Source organism: Primulina tabacum, chromosome 10 (genome assembly GCF_025594145.1).
Source record: "Primulina tabacum isolate GXHZ01 chromosome 10, ASM2559414v2, whole genome shotgun sequence".
Taxonomy (NCBI): Eukaryota; Viridiplantae; Streptophyta; class Magnoliopsida; order Lamiales; family Gesneriaceae; genus Primulina; species Primulina tabacum.
Genome location: NC_134559.1, coordinates 12,879,498 through 12,904,482, shown reverse-complemented (window position 1 = coordinate 12,904,482; position 24,985 = coordinate 12,879,498). Strand labels below are relative to the sequence as shown.

Genomic DNA, 24,985 nt, shown 5'->3' with positions numbered 1-24,985 from the left:
TTTGGCCCATAAATCTCGTGGTTTTAAGACTCTTTACTAGAGATTGACTACAATAAATAACTTAAATGTCTAACATCTTTTTTATGGGTTGGATATTTAGTAGGATTTTCTCAAGGACTTCATCAATGGTCCTTAATTTTAATGCCCAAATCCCCACAAAGCCTCGAAAGAATTTATTTAATTAGTCAAATTTTATTATTTTAATTGTTTTAAGTATTTATTTAATTTTAAATGTTCTAATGTGTTAAAGTATTTTTAGATTTCTCAGGAGAGATGGATACGACATAAAAAACTGAGAAGAAAAATTTTAAAAAGAAAAGAAGGTGACCAAACAAATGGAGGGAATTCCTCTTTTTCACATAAAAGAGAGATGGGGGAAAGGCGGCCAGAGTTAGGGGCGAGCATTCGGTCGGTTCGGTTACCGACCGAACCGAATTAGCCAAATCGAACCGAACCAAAATATTTATCCATAACCGAACCGATCAAATTAATTTTTTTCATAAGTTATGAAAATCGAACCGAATTAACTGAATTAACCGATTAGCTTTAAAAAAAAATTGTGATTTAACTTTAATTATATATGTATTTTTTTTTAACACTACAGTCTACACAAATGCATAAAAACTAAAATCACACAAATCACAAATGTATAAGTTTTGTTTGAATACAATTAATATATGTTTTTTTATAAAATAACATAACATGAACGGGCGATGTCTCGACCGGTGACGAGAGATAGGTGGGCGGCAGATGAAGTCAAGAGTGGAGAATAGAGAAGTGAGAACGAGAAAGTCAAGACGTTTAGAATTATATTAGAATTAGGGTTGATTTTAAAATTAAAAATTTAAATATATATAAAAATTGATAAATAATAGTATTTATTATATCGGTTAATTCGGTTAACCAATTTCGAAATTTTGAAAACCGTAACCTAACCGAATTAACCGATATAACCGAATTTTTTTAATTTTAAAACCAAATTTCCGAAATAACCGAATTTTCGAGTTGGTCGATTAATTCTGTTTAACCGAAATATTGGTCACCCCTAGCTAGAGTTCCTGAGATGAGAAGTGACCTGTTTCAACAACAAGAAGAAGGAAAAAAAAAAACAAACAAACAAACACCACCTTCCAATTTAGTCTAAAATTTCGTGGCATTTCAACCTATGAGAGTTTACCTCGAATCAATTATCTTTTAATGGAATCGAAATCGAACCGTTTGTATATGAATCAATTTTGATTTCTATTCGGTTAAAAACTGAATTTGTTCCTCTTAAATTTCTACAATTATGAATAAAATAACAATAGAGTAAGTGAGATCATCAAACTATCAAAATTTAAAACAAAATTTAAAAAAAAAAAACTATTATTTATTAATGAAAATATGTAATTTATAAAGTAAAAAAAAGATAATTATGATTTTAATACAAGTGGTCATAATTAAATTCAGTTAAGAGGTTAAACCTTTAACCTTAAAAACTGCCCTCAACAAAATTTTATTTGGTAGGGTTGTAAAATGATATATACAGTATCGTACCAAAAATATGAAAATATATTAAAAAATTCTAACCGCGCCAGGTAGGGGTCGAACCTACGACTTTCTGCTTAGGAAACAGACGCTCTATCCACTGAGCTACAGGCGCCTTACGTGCAATGTTCTTCGCGTTAAAATACTTATTCATTTACTATTAACTTAATTTTTTCTATTTTGTCTGTTTTCAAATCAACAAGAACACTGGGTAAAATATATTATGGAAAAAAAAAGTTTGATGTGCAAACAAACAATCGAAGTCAATTTATAAATATTTCTAAATTAATAATTAATATTATCGAAATGACTTGCCTTTTTGGTTTGTGCTTTTTTTTGGACAAAATATCAATTTTAGTCGTGTATATATTGAAATGTGACATTTTTAGTTATGTATCTTTTATTGAATCGATTATAGTCTTATAATTATGTTATAATAATTACTGTTAGGCTTTTTTTTTCCTTAAATTCATATAATTAAAGTGTTAATATCATTGTTAAATTTAATAATTATATTGTTACACGTACGTGAATATCATAAGGAACTTTTTTAACAATGCAATTATAGAAATTTAACAATAACATAAGTCATTTGATTGTCATTTTATAAAAAATGATTAAAATTGATTATTAAAACATAATTACATAACTATAATTGATTCAATAAAAAATATAAAACTAAAAATATAACCTTCACTACATACAAAACAAAAATTGACATTTTGATCTATTTTGCAATCAAATGGAAGTGACACTCAAAAGAAAGCTAAGTGGATTAAGAGCGTTTGGGAAATTTTTTGCTTATTTTAAAGTGATTTTTCTATATATTATTTTGAAGTGTTTGGGAATAAAAGTATAAAGCTAATACAAACTAAAGTTTGATTGTTTGGGAAAAAGTTGTTTCCAACTTAATTTTTAGTAAAATGACAACAACAATATCTTTAACATTATTTTTTTATTATATAAATTTTGGTAATTCGCATATCGACAATTTATTTATGTAATTATTACATTTTAAATATTTTGTATTAAAAGTAATTATTTATGAAAATTTATATAAGATTAATGAAAGTAAAAAATATAAAGGAAAAAACTTATATAAATGCACAAAATACGTAAAAAAATTATAGAAATAAAAATTATATAAAATGCATTATATATTTAAAAAATAATGTTAGTAATAAAATATGATTATAATTTAATAAATTACATTCGAAACTTTTAGAAACTCATACATAAATAAAATTTAATATTTTAAAAAATCTTCAAAAATATTTATAAAAATTTAGAACAATTTTAGAATATGATAAATTTTTTAAAGATATAAATGTCGAATTATAATTAAGTTATTAATGAAAAAACAGAAATAAAAAAATATATATCCACTTACTTCTAACTTTTGGTTAAAAATCATAAAAATTAAAACAGCAGCTATACATCCCCAAGTTAGCTTTTGGTTAAAAATCCCTAACTTGATCTCTCCCCCTCTTCTCTCCCTATCTGCTTATAATTCATCTCCAGTTGTTTTGCAAAAAAAAAAATAATAATAATTAAGGAAAAAAATGATGATTTCAAACTTTTAGATAATGATTTTGCCTGAAACCCGAAACAAATTATATGAAATCTTTTATTACACAATTTTTCTGTATCTTATACCACATTAAATAGATTTAGATAAATGGAAATTTTATTACTATCCTCGATTCCTCCATTTCTTTCTTTTGTGGCTTTGGTCAATTTTCATAGGTTCAGTGTAGCGCGTGCAATATGTTGTGTTATAGAAGGTTTTTTCCGAAAACAAATGTCTCAATATTCAAATGGTGACATAACTGTTTCCTTTGTCTCCAAATTTACATAAAACAATTTTCAGACAAAAAGATGGCGAACACAAACGCAAAAAGAAAGGCCAGAAGACAATATGGAAGGCCTAACTATAACCACTCTACAACCCCGTAAATCGAAAACCACATATCATGCATCTCAAATAAAATTACATGAGAAAAAATGTAAAAAAAATTCAAGCTACTTAAAGCAGGAAACTATGGAAGGATGAGAAGTAATATATCTACCCACCACAAAAAGTAAAATACATCTAAGAGTGTAGGCTCTCCCATCCCAGCCATTCGAGCCAAAAAAACGTAAGCAATAGCCAAAAAACACCACCAAAACATCAAGCGCTTTCACCTTTCTTCCATGTTTTCTCCTTCGAATATCCACTAAGATATTTGCCTCTTCTAGCTTTGGCACCAATATGGACATTTCAGACTAGTGAAATCCCAAGTTAATTGTATATTTTCACTGGTTTCTCAAACGTGTGGCGGTTCTGTAACATGATCAGAACGGAGCCAAATTTTAAGTCTGGGGATCATGATCAAGGACTTAGCAGTCTTTCCCTAATAAGACTATGCGTAACGGGAAAAAAAATAGGAGATACTTGACATTGAGACAAATATTTCATAGATACCTCGGATTAATAATCGATTAAAGGATTCTCAATGTGTATATAGCATTGGATCATTGTCGAACATTTGATCTGGCAATAATTGATTCATGAAACATGGCAATCTGGAGATATTACCTGGTTGGCAGCATAAGCTCTTTTGGGACTTGTGTCTGAATGCTCTAGCCCAAGGTATTGCTCCCAAGCACCATAAACCTCTCTCCTCTGGAAAAGAGAAATACACGTTTCCCTCAGTCAGTTGATTTTCCATGGAAAAGTAATAATTTAACTATTGTGATAAATATAAATGATAAACGACACAGAAAGAAAAACTGTGACCTGAAAACGACTAGAGATAATGTCAGAATCCTCAAGATACTCCGGCCGTCCCAATGATAGAAACGCAAACTTCCACTGAATTTTTAAGCAGGTAGCCCAATGATAAGAATATTATTTTAGAAGTCAAACAAATCAACGGAAATGCCCTTGGCAGATATAATAGTTTAACAAGTATATCTGCAGCTCTAACCGGAGAATGGAACATACCTTAGAAAATTCCTCATCCGGAACTTGCAATCTTCTTTGAATGCGCAATTTAACATCTTCCAATCTTTCACCTTCGTGGATGACCAGAAAGAAGGGATCCCCAAAATTTTGAACTTGCTGTTTAAGAAATAAATGAACAATTAAATACCTGATTACAGCAAAGAACACTGCATGCGCATCTTTCAAGCTCCTCATTGTCACAAAACAGTAACTTTGCCAACAACCAAACAGTATCAAGGAATTTATCATTTTATCAAGCACGCCATATGTACCACTTGATTCTGGGCGCTCTCCTTTGTGAAATGGTAAACATGGATCAACCGATCGTTGGGCCCAATGTTTTTTTCTTCTTCTGGAATCTATAAGAGGAAAAATCTTGGAATGTAACTTGCAGGAATAAAGTGATATGATAGCTCGTGCTTTCTTTCAATGTATGAAAAATAATACATGGGAAATGAAAATAAAAAAAAAAATTATAATCAAACACCATGAAAGGTTTTCCTGCAACAGCTAAGGTTGTTTTTTGTGAACTGTGTCAGTCACTGTTCAGAATTCATGCAGTAAATCATATTATTCGATTTTTGGGAGTCATACAACAAGGTTCAATGGTATGGACAACTAAAAACATAAAAATTAACACCCAAGAGCATAAGAAAAGACTTTAACAAAAGAATTCACCTCCTCCGCACGCAATGTCCAGTACTGATCATTTATATTCTCAATCTTCTCGTTAATTGGAAAGATCTGAAAAATCAAGAAAGCGGAATTTGGCTTCTATACAAGAGATAAATCCGTAGGAAATAAAATATTAAAAATAAATACTTAAAAGTAATGAAAGGATAATAAATTATATGCTCTCGAAGTCGAGGGCTGGTACTATTTCCGAAGCCAAACAAAGATCCGATTGGTTAGAAATATTATTGTTGACATCTGAAAAAAATAGACACGTGATATAAAGGAAAATATGCGAATCAGAGGAGTCTCTGCACTTGATGATTTCTAGGAAGAGAGAAGATTATATGACCGCCAAAACTTTTATCAAATTCTCAAGAACAAAACAATGTCTAGAATGTTACCTTGTAAATCTTGTGATAGAAAACTTCAAGAAGCCTAAGTTCAGCACTTGGATGAGACAATTCTACCTATCAATTTATGCCAAAGATATTAGACATTGAAAATTTTATGATGCTAATATCTCAATTATTTATCATAGAAGAAACTGCCAATGTGTAAAACTTGCCTAAAAGGTTAATAGAACAAAGATAACCCTTCGCAGGACTGGAGTTACGGGATTATGGGGAAGGAATCAGTTAAAAACACAGGTTAAGTTACGTTTTTACCAACAATTTTCGACCAGACAACTACCACTGAAATAAGCTGTTGATATTTTTAAACTTGACAGTTAAAACACAACTAGCTCACAGAATAGGACTGAGCTAACCTTCGTTTTAATCTCATTAAGAACAACTCCTACAGTGCTTTGTTTTGGCAACCTAATATTGAGAATTAGAGCCTGCAATGGAATTGTACAAATGGAATTATAATTTTATACAACTCAAGTAAACAAAAGTAGTTTATAGAGGAGCACAAGAATAGCGTCACCTCATCCTTTGTGGCATGATGGAAGGCAACTTTCAGCGTTTTCAGACACTGCAGTTCTGGAAGAGGAATGTCCAGCACTTCATAGTACAATATATCAGATATCTACCACAAGATACCAAAATAAAATTATTCCTCCGGTAATATCAGCATTCCATACCTCTTACACCGGTCTCTACAACCCATCAATAAAAAGAAAAAAAAAAGGTATAAACCTCTCTGTCAAAGCTACCTGATTGTAGTGGACTAGCATGTCTAATAAATGGTCAACAGCTCTATATTTGATAGGATTGGGTTTCGGTTGCTGGGAATAGCAATTGTGAGGCGTAAGCCGAATTTTTGATGGATCATCCAAGCCAAGGCGCTGGGCAACCCTTTCCATAACATCATCATAAGTGTGATTCTTTGACCTATAGATTTATTATCAACTTTATTACAAACAAGTTTGCTCAAAAACTTGCAACGGGGACATATTAACTAGTTGCAGTCCTTAACAGTCGACAGAATACAATAAACACTCACAACTCAAGGAAAAATTCATCTTCCTTAGGTCTTTCCAGTGCTCGAAAATGCACGACCTGCAAGGAGTAAATATATACCGAAGTCTGAAACGGTAGGAAAAATATTTAAAATATTTGCTTGTCACTCAAAAAGGCCTTCGATATTATTTGAAATAACAAGATTGACCTGGCGATTCTTCACATATTCCAAAAACAAAGGGACATCAGGAAATCTAAATATCTGTTCACTTTCAGGCTGAGGCCGTTTCTGAAAGCAAATAATGTCACCGTCTTCAATCTAGCAGAAAGAGCAGAGATAAGATAAAAAAAACTACGAATGAAAAGACATTCTACCAATAGATTTACATTACAATGCAATACACACCTGACTAAAACGAAATGAAGCTCTTTTATCAAGGCGTTCACACATAACAGATGGCTCATATTTAATTTCCTAAAGAAATGGTAAACAAGAGGATTGAAAAAGAATATTAGCTATGCTCGAGATAGCAGATATTATGCATATAGTCTTGCTACAAGATCTTTTTGCATCAAACTGCAAACTGTAGCTTGAAGATCAAACAGACCTCAAAGAATTCAATCTCTTCATCAGGAGCAAATCCAGCCAGTTCATTTAGCTTTGTTTGGATCTCAATAGGCTTTCTAGAGCTTTTCACAAAAAGCCTCCCCACATATCTGGAATTAACAATTATCACAAGTAAAATAGAGCGCACTTTAAAAAAGTGGAAAAAGTATGCTTTAGAAGAAAATTACCGAAGCTCTTCTTTCTCGGGATCATAAAGTTTAAAAAACAGCAGTATATCTTCCTTTATTTTCTCTGGTGGAATAATAGGATGTAAATCCTATACATTCATTGCAACAGAAACAGTTAGAATAGGAGCAACAAAAATCCCTCAATGTGTTACCTTTAAATTTTCCATAGTCAAAATTATCTCAAATGTGGTTCAAACATACTGGTCCATATTCTACTTCCAAAAACAACTTCAATTCTGCATTGTGGGCTTTGTTGGAAACTTCCCTCAATGCTCCAACCTGCATAACATTATTTTAGAAGCTAATTAAAATTTCAAATAATTAACAAAGAAATGTTAAATCAAGTAGATGATATCGTGTATGGCTCCCAGAAACAGAAGTCATGGTAATCAAAGCAAAAGAAAATTAGGAAAGACAAAATCAACTTAGTCAATCATCAAAATGTGAAACAAGACTGGTGACATCCAGAGGCATACGAGGGATGGTTGAACAATGAGCAAAACAAACAGAATATAAGAAGCTGAAAAGGACTTTCCAAGCTGACACATGACCTTAATGCTATAACATATATTCATAATTCTACCAAAAAAATGGTTTCTCTCAATAAATTAGAACAAGAAACCGAAAATTACATATTTGCCTACTTCTGCATAAATTTTACATATTTATGGCTGTCTATAACTAGAAAATGAAAGGCAAAAGTTAAAAATATTTACAGTTTGTGCTTCCTCTTGTGGAGTCAAAGGCCTGTTCGGGCGATAAGTATGGTTCTGCCTCTTTGCCCAGATCCAAAAGCGCTGAAATTGAACCGGTACACCAAGTTCTTTGGCAACTTCCTCCTGCAATCATAAATCACAAATTAAGTAACATTAAACAAGAATATGAAAAAAGGGAATGCCTTATTTTTTTTATGATAAATAAAGCAAACAAGGACAATAGTAGTAAATCAAAAATACATGCGATGAAAGAAGAAAAAAACTAAAAATACAACCCACTGTGCAGTGTCACAAAATTTTGAAGCATTATACGATGCATATACTAACTATTTATGTGAAGATGCAACAGTAGAAGTTAGAACAAAAATGCGTGAAGGCGTTCGGGAGCTATAATGGTCTCTACTACCCAATGTACTTGCCTAAATGGTATATCAATCAAAATTTGGTGTTTTAAGTGTTAGAAGATGCGATTTGCAACATTATATTTGTAAGACAATTTTCTAATTCAGGTCACGATTCAGTGAGACATGCTCGTGAAAACATCACTAGAAATCAAAAATAACAAAAGAAAAAATAAAGATCCAATGAAATAGCAGATTACATTAAAAAAAACACAATCTGGCAGAGCTCCATTATCACATCTAGGACACTGAAAACATATAAGATAATCAATATTACTATTTGGTAAGGACTGTAGAGTAGATGCATGTGAAATCACATTTTTTCAGCTAGATCTTTCTTTTACCCAGCATGTCAATTGCTACGACTATATAGTTAATCCATGTTAACCAAGAAATTTAGTTGCTTTTATTCTAATAGCTTTTTCTGGAAAGGGAAGATAAATATTGTCGTCCACATATTTATTACCACTCATGCTTAGATCCTTCCTTCAAGAAATTACAGACTTAATCTTCTTGACTAGTTGGGATTCCAGATAGGCTAAAATTGCCTTAACTAGTTGTGATTCTAGATAAGGTTTGCTGAAGAGCCCCAGCATAAAGATATTGGCATGTGATTTTCAATCATATTTTTACTCCATCACATTTGCCTAAAATGATGCTTTATCGTTGGTCCATGAGCAGAATATCTGCATCCCAAAGCACTCTCTTTGAGGTGTTACTACAATTTCAGCACTTGTGGCCCCTATACAGAAACCAACCTTCATACAGTCACTGAACTCTACAAATCCTTTGCTTCCTTTTCGATCCCAGCCTGTCAAGGTCCATATCCAAGTTGAAACCGTCAAGGTACAAATCCTAATAAATGACCTCAATCATGTGATGTTATACTGACTTTTCCTTTCCCTCTAGGTTCACCAAAAGTAAAATTTAAGTGATTTTGTCTAGCCAGTCAATCTAGCAGCATATTGAACAGGCTTATCTCCCCCAAACAATAATATTTTAGTTATTGAAGAACCGATTTCACACTAATTCTTTAATCAAAAGAAATAAATGGAAAAAGAGAGTACCTTGAAAAGATTAAAAGGCATCTGTTTCTGAATTCGAAAGTTACGAACTTTATCGTGATCAACAAGATCAAAATATATATCCTTTCCAATCTGTTCCCTCAAGTCCTCATCTCGAGCAACCTGCAAACATTAGCCTATACTCCTTCAGTCACCAATTTCAAGAAATGTGGTAATCAGTTTTACATGAGGATGAGAAACAATAACCTTGATGATAGTATAAAGGTGAGCCTGAGCTTTATATCTTCTCTTGTCTTCTTTTTCTTCTTGTTCCTTTTTCAGTCTTACCTGAAATGAGCATGTGCATGATATTTAATGTCAAAATTATGTGTAAAACAAAATGTTTAGAGAGATCTGTAAGTACAGCTGCAAACATTACCCGAAGATGTACTGCAATGTCCTTTTCATCCACATTGCAAATTATCTTGTCCTTGTCACTCACACGTATATAGACAAGCATGTATGCATTTGAATACTTGGTAAATTTAAATGGAGTGTTATTGAAGCCAGGATTTGTCTGTGGCAACTACAAGATAAAGTGAAAGTAAGAAAGCATACAAAATGAGGAGTACATGGATGAAAATCTAAAGGTAAGAAAATCACCTCTTCTTCGCCACCATACTGCTCCTCTAATGCCCTTTTCGCATCTTCTTTAGTGACCCTCTCATCATCAAATTTATACCTGTAAAGGGAATCATAAAAAGACAAAATAACCCTAGATAAGGTTTGTCAAGGTTCTAAGAAACCACAAAAGCACAATCCATGATACAGTATAAAAAGGTATGCATATGTATAGAAACTTGAAAAGGTGATTGGTCGCTGAGGAAGGGGATTGGGGGGAGAGAGATTCTCCAGAAGTACTGACACATACCACTGATCAGAGAGCGTCGGCCTGATGAAAGCGTAATAATGTCCACCATGAACACCACCACTATGAACCAAAACACTGTTGGGAAGGTAATATGTAAGAATGAAAGGCACAAAGGTTAAGTAAAAGATTCATGAAAGAGAATAATTCACAAACTACAACTTCTGCAGACAATACCAAGAAAGGATATACAAATTTCTAGTCTTCAAAGATCAACAAGCAGAAAACCTTATGGCATATCTACCTTGTACTAGGATAGCGATATTTTCACTCCAAACAATCTATCGTGATATACACCGGGATCATAACTCGAATATCATTGCAACTCGGACAGTAACGTTAATCATCAACATAAAGCAAATAACTGACCAAGAACTCATTGATTAATGATAAATTAATCAGAAGCGGGAAAAAAAATGGTTTTAAGCATACATAAATATTTTCACAAACCAAAATGGCTTACATAGTTGATGATGATATAATCAAGAAGTTCTTGATTTCTCTTGGAAAAAAAAAACATGTCTGGCAACATAAAGAAGGAATAGACTCAGGATAATATAAATCACTATGTTTGCATGGGCAGTAGGAGACTGAGCATTGTGCAATAGCATACAAAGAGACAGCAGATTTTGATTGAGAAACAAAAATGGATTCCTCAAAGACCAAACTGACAGGTAGTTCATTCTGATAGATGACATATGAGTCGTGTTAACGTGCTTTCTCATTCATGCAGCTCTTTCTGACAACTTTTGAAGTTGATAATTTTTACCCTAATGCTAAAAGCAACAAAATCCACAATAAAGCATAGAGATGGAATATATATATACACATCTATATATGTTGAAGATTTTGTATATATTAGAAAAGATAATTAGGATATTTATTTAAGTTACTTTAAATTTAAAATAGATATATTAGATATGGCATAGATAAGGATCTAGGTTTTCCTTATATATATTGATTCATGTACATTCAATGATAATAAAAATTTTATTCCACCAAACTACATGGTATCATAGATTAGGAACAAACCCTAGCCCCCATGACAAAATATGGCCATATGGCCTCGACGTCGGAGTCCAAGAAGCCACCATCGGATCAGTCGCTTTCAACCATGCCCGATCTCTCTCCACTTCAATACATCATGTGCCAGTTGTAACAAACTCAATGGCCAGAATTACTTACAATGGTCTCAGTTTGTAATGATGTTTATATGCGGCAAGGGAAAGGAAGATCTCATCTCTTGCTCCTCCAAACGACATGCCACGACGGATGGAAAATTTAAATCCTGGAATGCTCATGTCTTGGCGTGTCAATTCTATGGTATCAGAGTTCAGATTCCACCATTATGTATTAGATTGCACATTGTTGGACCACCCGTTCTGCCCGTAGTTCGGTTATTTGTAAGCTTCACGCTCCAAATGTTCATTCTTGGGTGTGGGCGGATTGTGTTAGTTGTCCCACATCCGTGAGATAAAATCCATGAGAGTTGCATATATGGACTCAGATAATGGAAAGCGGCCTCCATGACATCCGCCAAGGTGAGGGCACGGTCACAACTTATTTCACCGCGCTCACAAACTCTGGCATCAGCTAGATCTATTCGAATCACGGGACTGGAAACGTGCATCGGACGAAGAACAATTCAGGGAAATTGTGGAGACCAAATATGTATTCAAGTTTTTCTCGGCCTTGATGCATCTCTCGATGAAGTACGTGGCCGTATCTTAGCCACTAAACCACTGCCAGGACTCCGTGTTGCCTCCTCCGAGGTTCGCCATAAGGAAAGTCGTCGAAAGTTGATGTTAGGCTTTTCCCGCCCGCCTCCCAACAATGCTTCTGCCCTTGCGACTGCTCGACCATCGTTTCCTTCCGTATCCAACAGTGGTGTGCGCCATTCGCCACATGCGATATCCACAACCAATCCTCATGTACAGAATGGTTGTCTATGGTGTGACAAGTATAAGAAAACTCATGGACACTTGTTGGCGCATCCATGGCAAACCGGGGGATTGGAAACCAAATAGGGAACGCTGTGCTTATTCAGCTACTGTCGACATTGCTTCTCCAGGCTCGCAAAAGCCTTTCACCCAACAGCAATTTGATGCTCTACAACGCATGTTCAGCAAGATTTCTGCTCAATCCACAACCCCTTTGAGTACGGGCAACGCAGCAAACCATGGTGATTTTCCCATCGCATTTGCCTCGAACCAGGATTCGTCTTCTACATGGATTGTAGACTCGTGCGCCTCTGATCATATATCGGGTAGTCTTTCAATCTTTAGCTCCTACAAGGCATGTGCGGACTCTCGTTCTGTACGATTACTAATGGTTCCAGTTCAAAGATCATGGGTGTTGGTTCTGTACAACTTTCCCATGACATTCACTCACACTATGTGCTCTTCGTCCCTGGTCTTACTGTTAATTTACTATCTATGAGCAAGATTAATGCCGCTCTCCACTACACTACTAAATTTTCTATTAATTCTTTTCTCTTTCACGAAATGGCATCGGGGAAGACGATTTGCAGTGCTGAACTATGTGTTGGATTGCTTCTCTTCCAAATGGAGCTTACCTTCAAGACTGCTCCATTGCATATCCCAAGACCGCCTTTTCTAATTTCTTGTTATAGTTTAATTCCAAAAAAAAAGAGAATGATATTCTTTTATGGCACTATAGACTAGGTTATCCAAACTCTCGGCACTTAGCAAAATTGTTTTCATTCCTATTTCGCGATAATAAATTTTATTTACTTCAATGTGATGTTTGTCAAGTAGCCAAACACACCCGTAGCACCTTCAAACCACAATTATACAAACCATCAAACCCTTCTCACTCATCCACAGCAACATATGAGGTCCATCAAAAATAAAAAATGTGACAGGTACTCTTTGATTCCTGTTATTTGTGGATGATCATACTCGCGTCTCATGGGTATTCCTCATGAAAGACAAGTTTGAAACAACTTCCCTGTTTAAACATTTTCATTCAATGATTCAAACTCAGATCTCTGCTCAAATACAAGTCCTCCGCACTGATCGTGCTCGTGACTACTTTAATTCTGTGTTGAGAAGTTATCTCGCATGTCATGGGATTGTCCATCAAAGTTTATGTGTCAACACACCTCAACAAAATGGGGTTTCTGAACGGAAAAATCGTCACCTTCTCAAAGTTACCCGTTCTCTTCTGTTCACACACACAGTCCCTCCCCATTTTTGGATGACGAGGTATTCACTGCCACTTACCTAATTAATCGTATTTCTTCCCGTGTCCTCAACTACAAAACCCCTATTGAGGTCTTTCTGGAGCACTTTCCTCGAACACATCTCCTAAACTCTATTCCCCTCAAAGACTTTGGGTGTTCTGTCTTCGTCCATATCCATTCCCAACATCGTGGGAAATTCAACCCGCGAGCTATCAAGTGCATTTTTTTAGGGTATTCCCCAGTGTTCTAAAATGCGCCCTAGGCGCCCGCCTAGGCGCTAGGCGGAGGCTGGCCGCACCGATAAGGTGCTAGGCGGCCAGCTTAGGTGCTAGGCGGGCCTGGGCGCGCCTAGGCGGAGGCTGGGCGCCTAGGTGGGCTTGTTTTTTTTTTTAAAAAAAATTTGGGCTTCAAAATTCAATGATCCGGTAAGAAGTCCATTTAAAAAAAAAAAATTGGCCCACTAGGTATGATGCTTTTCTGTCTGGGCTGCTGCGTTTCTTTCTTATCGTTATTTCCCAAAGCACTATTCATTCCAGAAGGCAGCCTCGATCCAGAAACACTCCTCGTTCCAGAAGACAGCATCGTTCCAGAAGCAAGCCTCGTTCCAGAAGGCAGAAGCAGTCCTCGTTCAAGGTGTTCGTTCCAGAAACCTCTCTTGTTCGGAAGAATCGAAACACATCGAAGCACTCCTCGTTCAAGCCTTCAAGGTAATGGCCGTGCATTTAATTATTTGGAATAAGTATTGGCCGTGCATTTGGAACAAGTATTGGAATAATTTGGAATTAGTGAGGCTTGATATTCAGTTTGTGTATTTTTGTATTGACCCTTGATTTTGTGAACGTGGGTGTTTGGGATGGCTATTGGTACAACTTGCAAGAGGTTTATGGTAGAAACAGTAGGTTGTGACATCGGATGGGAGTAATCTTATGATGGTTGTTTCATGTTTGTATCTAAATGTACTTAAAAATCTACAGTGACTATACCATTGCTTGCTTAGTGTCATTTTTCTTCATGCTTCAAAATATATGGAGTGACTTTGAGCTTTTTAGTACTATCATTTGTTTGTGTGGTGTTATCACATCAGATTTTCAGGTCTATTGCTGAAAATGGCAAGCAATCCATCGTCGACTGCATCCATCACTCAACCTGAATCTGAGATTTTTAAGAGAAAGTCGAATGACATCGGATGGGAGTTTGGTATATTGATTGATCCTAAGAACCTCGACAAAGTTAAATGTAAGTTGTGTGGGAAAATGATGTCTGGTGGATTATATAGAATCAAGGTGCACATAGGAAATATACCTGGAAATGTATCTGGGTGTCGAATCGCATCTCAAGAAGATCGTAATAAGTGCAAACAGGCTATTTTAGAAGGGAGGAACAAAAAGAAAAACAAAATATTGGAAGAAAAAAGTTGTAGAGCGGAGGTGAATATTTCTATAGACGAAGAAGAAGACGGTGAAATTGAAGGGATAGATGGAATTAAAAAGCCTCATCTACTTGGCCCCATGGATAGATATGCATCGATGATTGCTCCAGAAAATGTAAGTTCAAGTGAGAGTAAAGTGCTTCGCCAAAAAACCAAAAAAATATAAATGAGGCTCTTTTCAAAGAGAGAACTCAACAAGTTCAACAATATGTTGGGAGATGGGCTTATGAAAATGGAATCGCATGCTCTTGATAATGATAGCTTCAAGCAACTAATGGAGGCAGTGGGTCAATTTGGACTAGGGTTCAAGCCTCCAACTCAATATCAACTTAGAGAGCCACTTTTGAACGCTGAAGTTGAAAGAACAAAGCAACTGTTGAAGAATCACGAAGAAGAATGGGCAAAGAATGGGTGCTCGATTATGACAGATGCATGGAGTGATAGAAAAAGAAGAAGCATATTAAATTTTGTGTTAATTGCAAAGAGGGTACTGTATTTTTAGAGTCTAAAGAGTCTTCAGATGAGGCACATACAGCTGGACTTATTTTTGAGTATGTTGACAAGTGTGTTGAACAAGTTGGAGCTCATAATGTTGTTCAGATTGTAACAGACAATGCCACCAACAATATGGCTGCGGCTAAATTGATGAAAGAAAAGCGGCCAGGGATATTTTGGAGTTCATGTGCAACTCATACTGTTAATCTCATGCTTGAAAGTATTGGCAAGCTTCCAAGATTTAAAAAGATTATCGACCAAGCAAAGTCTTTTACAATTTTCATTTATGCTCACCATAAGACTTTGTCATTGATGAGAAGTTTTACGAAACAAAGAGACATAGTCCGGCCAGGAATTACTAGGTTTGCATCAAACTTCCTCACATTGCAAAGTTTGATTGAGAAAAAATCTAGTTTAAGGGCCATGTTTACAAGTGATATGTGGGAGAACTATAAATGATCAAAGACAAACAAAGGGAAATTGGCTTACTCTACTGTGATGAGCATTAGTTTTTGGAATGGTGTGACATTGTGTTTGAAAATATTTGCTCCTTTGGTAAGAGTTCTCCGATTGGTTGATGGAGATAGGAAGCCATCCATGGGATTTATATATGGGGAGCTTCTTCGAGCTAAAGAAGATATCAAGATGGTCCTTAACAATGTCGAATCAAATTATTAACCTATCATAGTGATTATTGAGTCAAAAATGAAGGATAGACTTGATACATCATTGCATACCACAGCCTTTTTGTTGAATCCCTACTTCTATTACAAAGATAGTTCTATTGCTCTTTATGGAGAGGTCGCGGCAGGGATTTTTGAATGCATGGAAGTTTTGCATGCCGATGAGTTTGAACTGCAAGATACAATTATTAACAAGGAATTTGCAAAATATAGAGAGAAAACTAGGTTATTTGGGAAAGCATTGGCTGCAAAAGCATGTGAAAAAAATGACGATACATTTGATCCATGTGCATGGTGGAGTACCTACGGTGCTCACACACCCAACTTGCTAAGAGTGGCATTGAGAATTCTTTCATTAACTACAAGTTCATATGGGTGTGAAAGAAATTGGAGTGCATTTGAAGGAGTAAGTTTAAACTTTAATTAAAATAAATTATTAATTTTAAAGTGTATGAGCATATTCCTAACTGTACTAATTACTTTCTCTGTTTTATTTTAGATTCATACAAAGAAAAGAAATAGGTTGGATGTCCATAGGTTGAACAATCTAGTATTTGTTCAATTTAATGCTAGATTGTTTAACAAGCAAAAAAGAGAGAAAGAAAGGAATGTCGACGTCCTTCTTGAAAAAGATGCTTCAAATGCAGAAGGTTGGATTGTGGATGGTGGGGAAGAAAATGAAGTTGAAACAGGTTCGGGATCACTTGGCAATTAGTTGATGAAGCAACTGGGGCAGATGAAAATTTACAACCCCGAAGAAGCTCTAGAGTTAGAGAACTTCACGAGGATGATTTTGAATCTGAAGAAGAAGATGATGATCAAAATGATGATATCGATTTTGTGTCTGATTAAGAACAAGTTGTTGAAAATTTCGGAGAAGAAGAAGTGGAGTAAATTTGTGATGACACATTAGACTATTTTATTGTGAATTTTGGAAGAAATCTGAATTCTTTCTTATTATATTGAGATGACACATTAGACTATGTTGGGAATATTTTGAACATATTTTAAATTTGATGTTATTGTGTTAATGTTCTAGTATATGATTTATATTGTTTTGAATCTTTGATATCGTAGAATCCGATTAGCGGCGCCTAGTCTCCGCCTAGGCGGCCTAGGCGCTAGGCGCTGGGCTGGCGCCCGACTAACGCCTAGCGAATTTTATAACCTTGGTATTCCCCCAACCAGAAAGGCTACAAATGCTATTGCTCGATCACCAAAAAGTTTTATCATTCTCGTGATGTCACTTTCTTCGAAAACAAACCTTTCTATCTCGATTTATCCATTCAGGGAGAGAGCAACATCAATGGTGGAAATGGAAATGAATCTCTAAATTGGGATCCTAATTGGGATCCTAATTCATTTGCAGACCCAATTTCTGTCAATCCAGAACCTCACAACCTGTCAACTTCCTCAGACACACCCCTCAAGATTTAATCAAGAAGGAAGATCATCCAAATGGACAGACAACAAGACAGAACACCCAGTTAGCCAGTCCAAGACTCCTCTACGAGACCAATTCCCAATGAAAAGACCAAGGTAATGCTGAACCCGACAGTAATTCTCCCATAATTGATGAATGTGACATTGATTACAGACATGTTGCATTGAGAAAAGGAACTAGAACATGTACCCAACATCCGATATGTAACTTTGTTTCATACTTTCATTTAAATCATCATCTCCTGCATATCGTGTGTTTGTCTCCAGTTTAGATCAAGTTAAGGTCCCATGTTTAATCGAGAATGTACTCAAGGATCTTAAGTGGAAGTCTGACACCGTCGATAAGATTACAGCACTAGAAAAGAACAATATATGGCAGATTACTCAACTCCCCCCCGAGAAACGAACTGTTGGGTGCAAATGGATTTTCACAGTTAAGTATAAGGCTGATGGAAGCATTAAACGATACAAAGCACGACTTGTTGCTAAGGGATACACTCAGTCTTACAGAATAAATTATCAAGAGACCTTTACTCCGGTAGCAAGACTCAACACTGTCAGGGTACTCCTATCAATTGCCGCCAATCTTGACTGGCCACTATTCCAACTGGATGTTAAAAACGCATTCCTCAATGGGGAACTGGAGGAAAAAGTATACGTGGATATTCCCTCTTTGTGACAGAAACAGTGAAACACAAAATGTGCAAGTTAAAAAAGTCCCTATATGGTCTTAAACAGTCACCTCAAGCCTGGTTTCATCGGTTTACCAATGTGTTTGACTAAAGAATGGTATTTACAGTGTCAAGCAGATCACACGTTATTCGTCAAGCACACCGAAGAAAGGACTACTGCTCTCATTGTCTACGTCGATGACATCATTCTCACAGGGAAGAGTGAATAAAAGGAATCCTTTCAAGGAATTTGAAATGAAAGATCTAGGAAACTTAAATATTTTTTGGGGATGAAAGTGGCAAGATCATCTCATGAAACTTCAATCTCGCAACCAAAGTATGTTCTAGATCTACCGAGAGAGACTGGAATGTTGGGGTGCAAGACAATTGACACTCCAATGGATCCAAATGTGAAAATGGGTATGAATCAAGATCGAGTACTTGTTGACAAAGGAAGATACTAGCGATTGGTTGGAAAATTGATCTACCTATCATATACTCGACCTGACATAGGATACATCGTAAGTTTTGTCAGTTAGTACATGACTAAACCACCTGAAGAACACATGGAGGCGGTATACCGAGTGTTGCGATACTTGAAGGGAACACCTGGAAAAGGGTTGCTCTTTAGCAATACTCCAATCAGAAATGTTAGTGTCTACAGTGATGTTGATTGGGTAGGTTGTCCTGTTGGTAGACGCTCTACTTCAGGTTACAGTTCATTTGTATGGGGTAACCTCGTGACTTGGAGAAATAAGAAACAACCAGTTGTGGCCAGAAGCAAGTGCAAAAGCAGAATTCAGAGATTTGTCCAATGGGATTTGTGAAGGCATATGCTTAAAACGCTACTCATTGAATTGAAGATAAGAAATAGTCATCCAATAGAGATGATGTGCGACAACCAAGCGGCCTTAAATATTGCCAAGAATCTAGTTCATCCTGATCGAACAAAGCACGTGGAAATCGACAGACACTTCATAAATAAAAAGATTGAGAAGAAAATAGTTGATATCCACTATGTTACCTCACACATGAAGCTGGCAGACATTTTGACAAAGGCACTCCATCGACCCCACTTTGAAGAATTAAAGACCAAGCTTGGCATGACAAACATATACCGTCAAGCTTGAGTGGGAGTGTTGAAGATTTTGTATATCTTAGATAAGATAATTATAATATTTATTTAAGTAAAACTTTAAATTTAGAATAGATATTTTAGATATGGTAGAGACAAGGATCTAGGTTTTTTTTATATATATTGATTCATGAACATTCAATGATAATAAAAATTTATTCCACCAAACTACAATATATATACACACACACACACACACAGAGAGAGAAAGACATGGTCCAGGAGCTATAATAACCTGTGAAGTATGTAAAGGTTTCGTACACTCTTATCTGCTTCTGGTGATAAATACTTGCCATTGTCTCTATCAAGATCTAGTTCCAACGGAAATTCATATCGGTCATTTATCTGCAACCATGAAGCATTTTTCAAATGATGCACCAAAGTTAGACACCAATGTGATTTCATGTATGGAATTCTAAGCAGCCTTTCCTCGAAGAAATCCAATTCGAAACAAAGTATAAAAATAAAAATAATAGGCTAAATCAACTTTCGATCTGGAATTGGAGAAACATGAAATTGGACAGAATAAGAATTTAGACAGCATCATCAACAGCAGATGTCACAATTGTTGGAAAAACATATTCTTACTATAAATTACTTTTGAGGAGCTCCACTTAACATGAGCGACCAGCACAATAAAAAAAACTGAAGGTAGAATGGAAATCAATGATTCTATATTTCTATTAAAAAAATACAGTGAGAACAGATTCAGGACTAATCCTCCTGATATAAGCACTACACTTATTGCTGAAGGAGAACAGGTGGATTTAATGAAATACTAAAAGATCAGAAGTCTCTCCAACAGAAGCACATAAAGAAAACCTAAAACATACCTAGAAAGAAATCCGTAACAAAAAAAATTGAATAAGTTAAACTTGAAAGAATAGTTAAATCTGATGATGTTCTAAGTTCAATGATAGTGGCTAGCAAATTAACAAGTAAAAAAATACTACAAAACAGAAATTGACTCAAGATTGTCTGTCACCCTATTGAATTCATCAAGTGATTGCTGCAAATATCAAGAAGAGGAGAAGAGAATAGTAATTTGAGCAGAAAAAAGATACCAGTACATATTACTACTAAAAACAACAGAAAAGGAAATTTAACATCAACAAAAATCGACAGCTACTGACTAGCGAAAAGATCGACGGGAGAGGAGAATAAAATGCATGCTATTCATCTAACCTTGACCATCGTATCTCTCATAAAATCATACTCAAACCGCTTTAACTGCAGCTGGAGAACTGGAGGAAAGTCAATGAACAAGACACCCTTCTTGGCATCCTAAGATTCACGCAATTATTTTCAGAAGATGTCCAACAAAAGAAAAGGTCATTCAGCATTGAGACAAAAAAAATGTAAATCAAATTATTAATCAAGACAAGAATAAGTATTAAAACCAAAAAAATAAGAAAAAAGATCATTAATTTCATAAATAACAATTATCACCTTCCCCACTACTCAAAATAGTTAACCAAGTCACATGCAAAACCACCAAACAGGAATCAAAGCTTCAACAGCATAACAAAAACCTTTTAATCTAACAAAAATATTATGGTGTCACTCATGTTAATCAAATAATCAATACTGTTTTTCAAAAGGCGACAGTCATCTACAAGTAGTTCAAAAACTAAGTATGCATTGAATCACCGGGAATCCACTCCTAAAAGCAGTTCAAAAACTATGTATGCATCGCATCACTGGGAATCCACTCCTAAAATATTAAATCAACAAAGTCTGATATATTTTATTAGAGTGTAAAAGTAACTCACAAGCTATTGCTTGACTTTTTCTGTTGCAGTTAGGGTTTAGTGTTTCAGTTCTTTAAATACCAACTACGGACCCTGTATGTCATAATATCCTTCAGCTTCGCACATTTTTAATCATCATTAGACATTAATCTACAGAGTACAGAAAATACAAGCATTTGAAACACTCATGAATTACACAGTTACCAATAAAAAGGAGTAATTTACCTGCAAGCCATGGTCTTCAGCATGGTATTTGTTGTCTCCTTCAAGGCGTTCAACTTCCACATACTTGTCAAAGGAAGCATAAACATCCTTACAGCCTTTCACATCAAGCTGAAGATCTGCCACATGAACACTTGTAAAGATAAATTCTTCCAATACTGAGAATTTAACTAGTCCGTAAAACAGCAAATACCGTAAAATGATTCTTTTCGTGTTGATTTAAAATCTACATTGATGCATTCAATGTAATTCATATGGTGCCCCTCGAATAGCTGTTGTATAGTCCCTTCGACAACAGTTCCCTGTCCAATAACACAGCTGTCACTATGTTGCAAATTATTTTGCAGAACTACATTAGAAAACAAGAACATCAAAAGAAGGCAGGTCAGACACCTTACCTTCATCTTGTCTTCCAGCTTTTCACATAAAACTCTGTTAAGTTCTTGCACATCATGTTGCAAAAAGGAATCATATGTGTCCCAACCAAATGATTTCGTCAATCCTTTTGTAGCTACGCTGGTGTCATTATATTGGAGCTTATAATATAAACTTTGTAAAGCTAATGGTATGCTCCCTGTTGGGTTATCGTTCTCAGTTGTTGGCATATGATATACAGCCTGATTCAACATTTTTCAAGTGAAGCTTCTTAGTTCCCCCTTCTACCATAGCACATGTTAAATCAACTTTATAATTGGTGCAACTTATATCATGAAAACCTACTGCTACCTTTCTGAAGTAAGGAATATGATACAAAGTTTGGAGAAGAGAGTTCATGTAACAAGTTGCTCCCTGGTTCTTTAGTCCAACATAGCCTGTCTCCTTCTTTGAGTCATAAGCCCAATAATCGACAACCTTACGTACAGCAACATCAGCTTCCACAATACAAGTATCGTTCACAAGGTACCCCTTGTTGGGGTCATAAAGCTCACTAAGAGGCATGAACGATGTGAAACCCCAATCACTCTCCCTTTGATTGAACTGGTGCTGTGTATCTGTGAAACTCGCAAACAGGATTAACAAAATGACAATCATGCTATACATCGCAAGTCATGCAACTGATGGTTCATTCAAATGGAGAAACAAATCATTTTGTTTCCCAGTAATTAACTACCAAGTTTATAGTACAAAGTGAAAATCCAACCAACTTGTCAGTCCAATTTTCAACTTGAGAAAATTACTCTACATTCTTCACAATGAGAGGAAGTCCAACCAAATAGGTGAATCCAACTGGATTTTTTGCCAAAAACAAAGGGATGATCTAATGAAACAATAGACACTCAGCAGAAAGAAATCTTTGGGAAGCCAGTTTGTTTTCCATTTCTATTTTTCCTCTTAGGAGGGGATCTCACGTATTGTCAATCAGAACATCTGAGTACATCACTAAAGGATAAGCCTCATCGAATCATTAATAATCACAAACCATTCAAACCCTTCCCACAAAAAGGCAAAGACACATTTAAAGGCACCTGTATGAGCGTGTAATCATAAACATGGGCATACATGAGAGAAATCATACAGGTCAGCTCTAAGAGATACCTTTTTTCACTGTATACTTGTTATGCACATGATTAACTATAGCCAGGCTAAACTGTGCATATCTATTCCACCCATATGACAAGTTTGCTGAATCAGCGACATCTAAATACATCGACAAATAATCCACATTATTTCCCTTAGGGAAAATAAGTACCCGCCTGCAAAGATCAATAAAGGTCAATAGGTAGTCAGGTCAAATTAAACACGTGGCATAATAAAAATGAATCTAGTTTTCTAACTGTTGTCCGATTAAGATCATTTGACAGGATAACTTCCTCCAGACAAAACACTGATCTAAATGAAAGTAATAAAGACATTGTTAGAACACTCAATTACCATTTATATCCCCCAACAACGAAGATGTCAGAATAAATCTTCTTTATATTCAATCGGGAAAAGTTCTCTATTGCCCACGTGAAGCGTGATGCCTGAGGCTCATCACTCACCTGGTTTTCCAAAGTTCCTGCATTGTCTGCTGTTACCACTAGGAAATTGAAACCACTGAAGAAACTCAATACAGATACGGAAAAACTTCATAAAATCGGGTATTTCCGTCAAAACTATATTGCGCCAAATCAGAAAAACCTAAATATTGAATGCCAAATGTAATGAATTGACGTGAATAACTATAGTAGTTACAAAACACCATCTTCCGAGGAAAACAAATAAAAAAACAAAAACTCAAGCAGTAATGTAAACCGGATCACCTTCCATTGGTTGAGGTCCTTCAACCAAAGGCTGAGGACCTTCTACTACATCCGAGTGCGGCACCAGCATCTCTTCATCATCCTGCTGCTACGATTTCATGAGCCAAAAAAAATAAAATTCAAATTCAAATAAAAAACTGATCTTGATCCAATAACCCCACCCAATCTTAAACCCCAAAATTCAACAAGCGCGTTAAACTTTCAAAACTGCACTTAATAAAACCGAATTCAGTAACTTAAACCTCCCCCGCACTCACTCAAAAACCCTAGTCGATCACAGACCGATCAGCACAAACACACAGATGCACGCCCCACCAAGACACAAATCATTCCCAGCATCAAATACAAACACTAGAGAAAACCTACAGCATATCACAGACTGAAATTCGCAATGTATATACACAGATACACAAAGCACAATAGTGAAAGGTTTCAATTGATGCAAACTAAGGGAAAGTGGTGAAGAGGAATAGAGCGTAGTTACATCCAACGGCTGAGGAGTCATCATGGTCATGGGTGGAGAGATTGCTACCGTCCGATCGATGAATCAGAGAAGAATTTATGGTATTTGAGAGAGAGGGGGAAGGAGAATATAGGAGAGGGAGAAGAATCCTAGCTTTTGAGTAGGATTCATTGGGAAATTAAAAAGAGTTTAGGGGTAAAATAGGAATTCAACAAATAGAAAGAACTAATTAACTAACTGGGTGCTGACACGTATTATTAAATAGCCTTGGTGTTTCTTAGTAATTAGCCTTCCTTAGCTGTACAAAATCATTATTATTATATTTATATATTTTCACATAAATGCAATCTGCAAATGAGAAATAACGTTCGTCATGTTACCTATTGATAAATTTGATTTATCATATTGACATATAAATTATTTTAATATAATGGTAAAAAAATTTTAAAAAATATATTTTTTATTTAAATTAAAGCACAAATTTAAAAACTACTATATTTACAAAAAATGTCTAAATCAAGTCCAGAAACTTTCGATCATCGTAGTCACATAAATCGAGATAATAAATGAGATTCATGTGTTGTAACGTCATTGCTCAATATTCTTTCATCACACCTTCAAATCGTTATATTATCGAGAGATTTTTTCATGATTTACAACTTTAATGTTGATCATTTCACCGAATTCTTAACGAGTCAATACCATTTTTTTAGAATAGGTTTAATGATAGTGGGCTTGAACGACATATATTGATTTTATCATATTTCCATTATATATATATATATATATATATATATATACTTATTTATT

At 35.3% G+C, this 24,985-nt stretch overlaps 1 protein-coding gene, 1 non-coding gene and 1 pseudogene across 7 annotated transcripts; 1 reads left to right on the top strand and 2 right to left on the bottom strand.

The window, feature by feature from the left end:
• Nucleotides 1-1,569: 1,569 nt before the first annotated feature.
• Nucleotides 1,570-1,642, bottom strand: TRNAR-CCU (transfer RNA arginine (anticodon CCU)). The gene has a single exon. It is a non-coding gene; the product is annotated as a tRNA-Arg (tRNA).
• A 1,806-nt stretch (nucleotides 1,643-3,448) lies between these two features.
• Nucleotides 3,449-24,340, bottom strand: LOC142505860 (ubiquitin C-terminal hydrolase 12-like). Of its 6 annotated transcripts, none has more exons than XM_075618984.1 (32): nucleotides 24,197-24,340; nucleotides 23,713-23,800; nucleotides 23,342-23,489; nucleotides 23,006-23,163; nucleotides 22,196-22,461; nucleotides 21,868-22,086; nucleotides 21,663-21,771; nucleotides 21,473-21,588; nucleotides 20,682-20,780; nucleotides 19,732-19,841; nucleotides 10,439-10,513; nucleotides 10,171-10,249; nucleotides 9,947-10,093; nucleotides 9,775-9,855; nucleotides 9,571-9,690; nucleotides 8,103-8,225; nucleotides 7,588-7,665; nucleotides 7,387-7,475; nucleotides 7,200-7,308; nucleotides 6,998-7,066; nucleotides 6,800-6,910; nucleotides 6,635-6,690; nucleotides 6,345-6,522; nucleotides 6,116-6,217; nucleotides 5,955-6,026; nucleotides 5,590-5,655; nucleotides 5,192-5,257; nucleotides 4,786-4,872; nucleotides 4,514-4,630; nucleotides 4,307-4,381; nucleotides 4,106-4,192; nucleotides 3,449-3,850 (listed from the first exon to the last, which is right to left on the bottom strand). In XM_075618984.1, exons 1-32 carry the CDS (start codon nucleotides 24,224-24,226, stop codon nucleotides 3,809-3,811), a joined length of 3,372 nt encoding a protein of 1,123 aa, XP_075475099.1. In that variant the 5' UTR covers nucleotides 24,227-24,340; the 3' UTR covers nucleotides 3,449-3,808. The 6 variants fall into 6 exon arrangements, with proteins under 6 accessions (XP_075475099.1, XP_075475101.1, XP_075475103.1 ...); XM_075618986.1 differs by having other exon boundaries at nucleotides 23,342-23,477; XM_075618988.1 differs by having other exon boundaries at nucleotides 23,342-23,468.
• LOC142505933 (uncharacterized) lies at nucleotides 14,747-16,049 on the top strand (annotated as a pseudogene).
• Nucleotides 24,341-24,985: the final 645 nt, after the last annotated feature.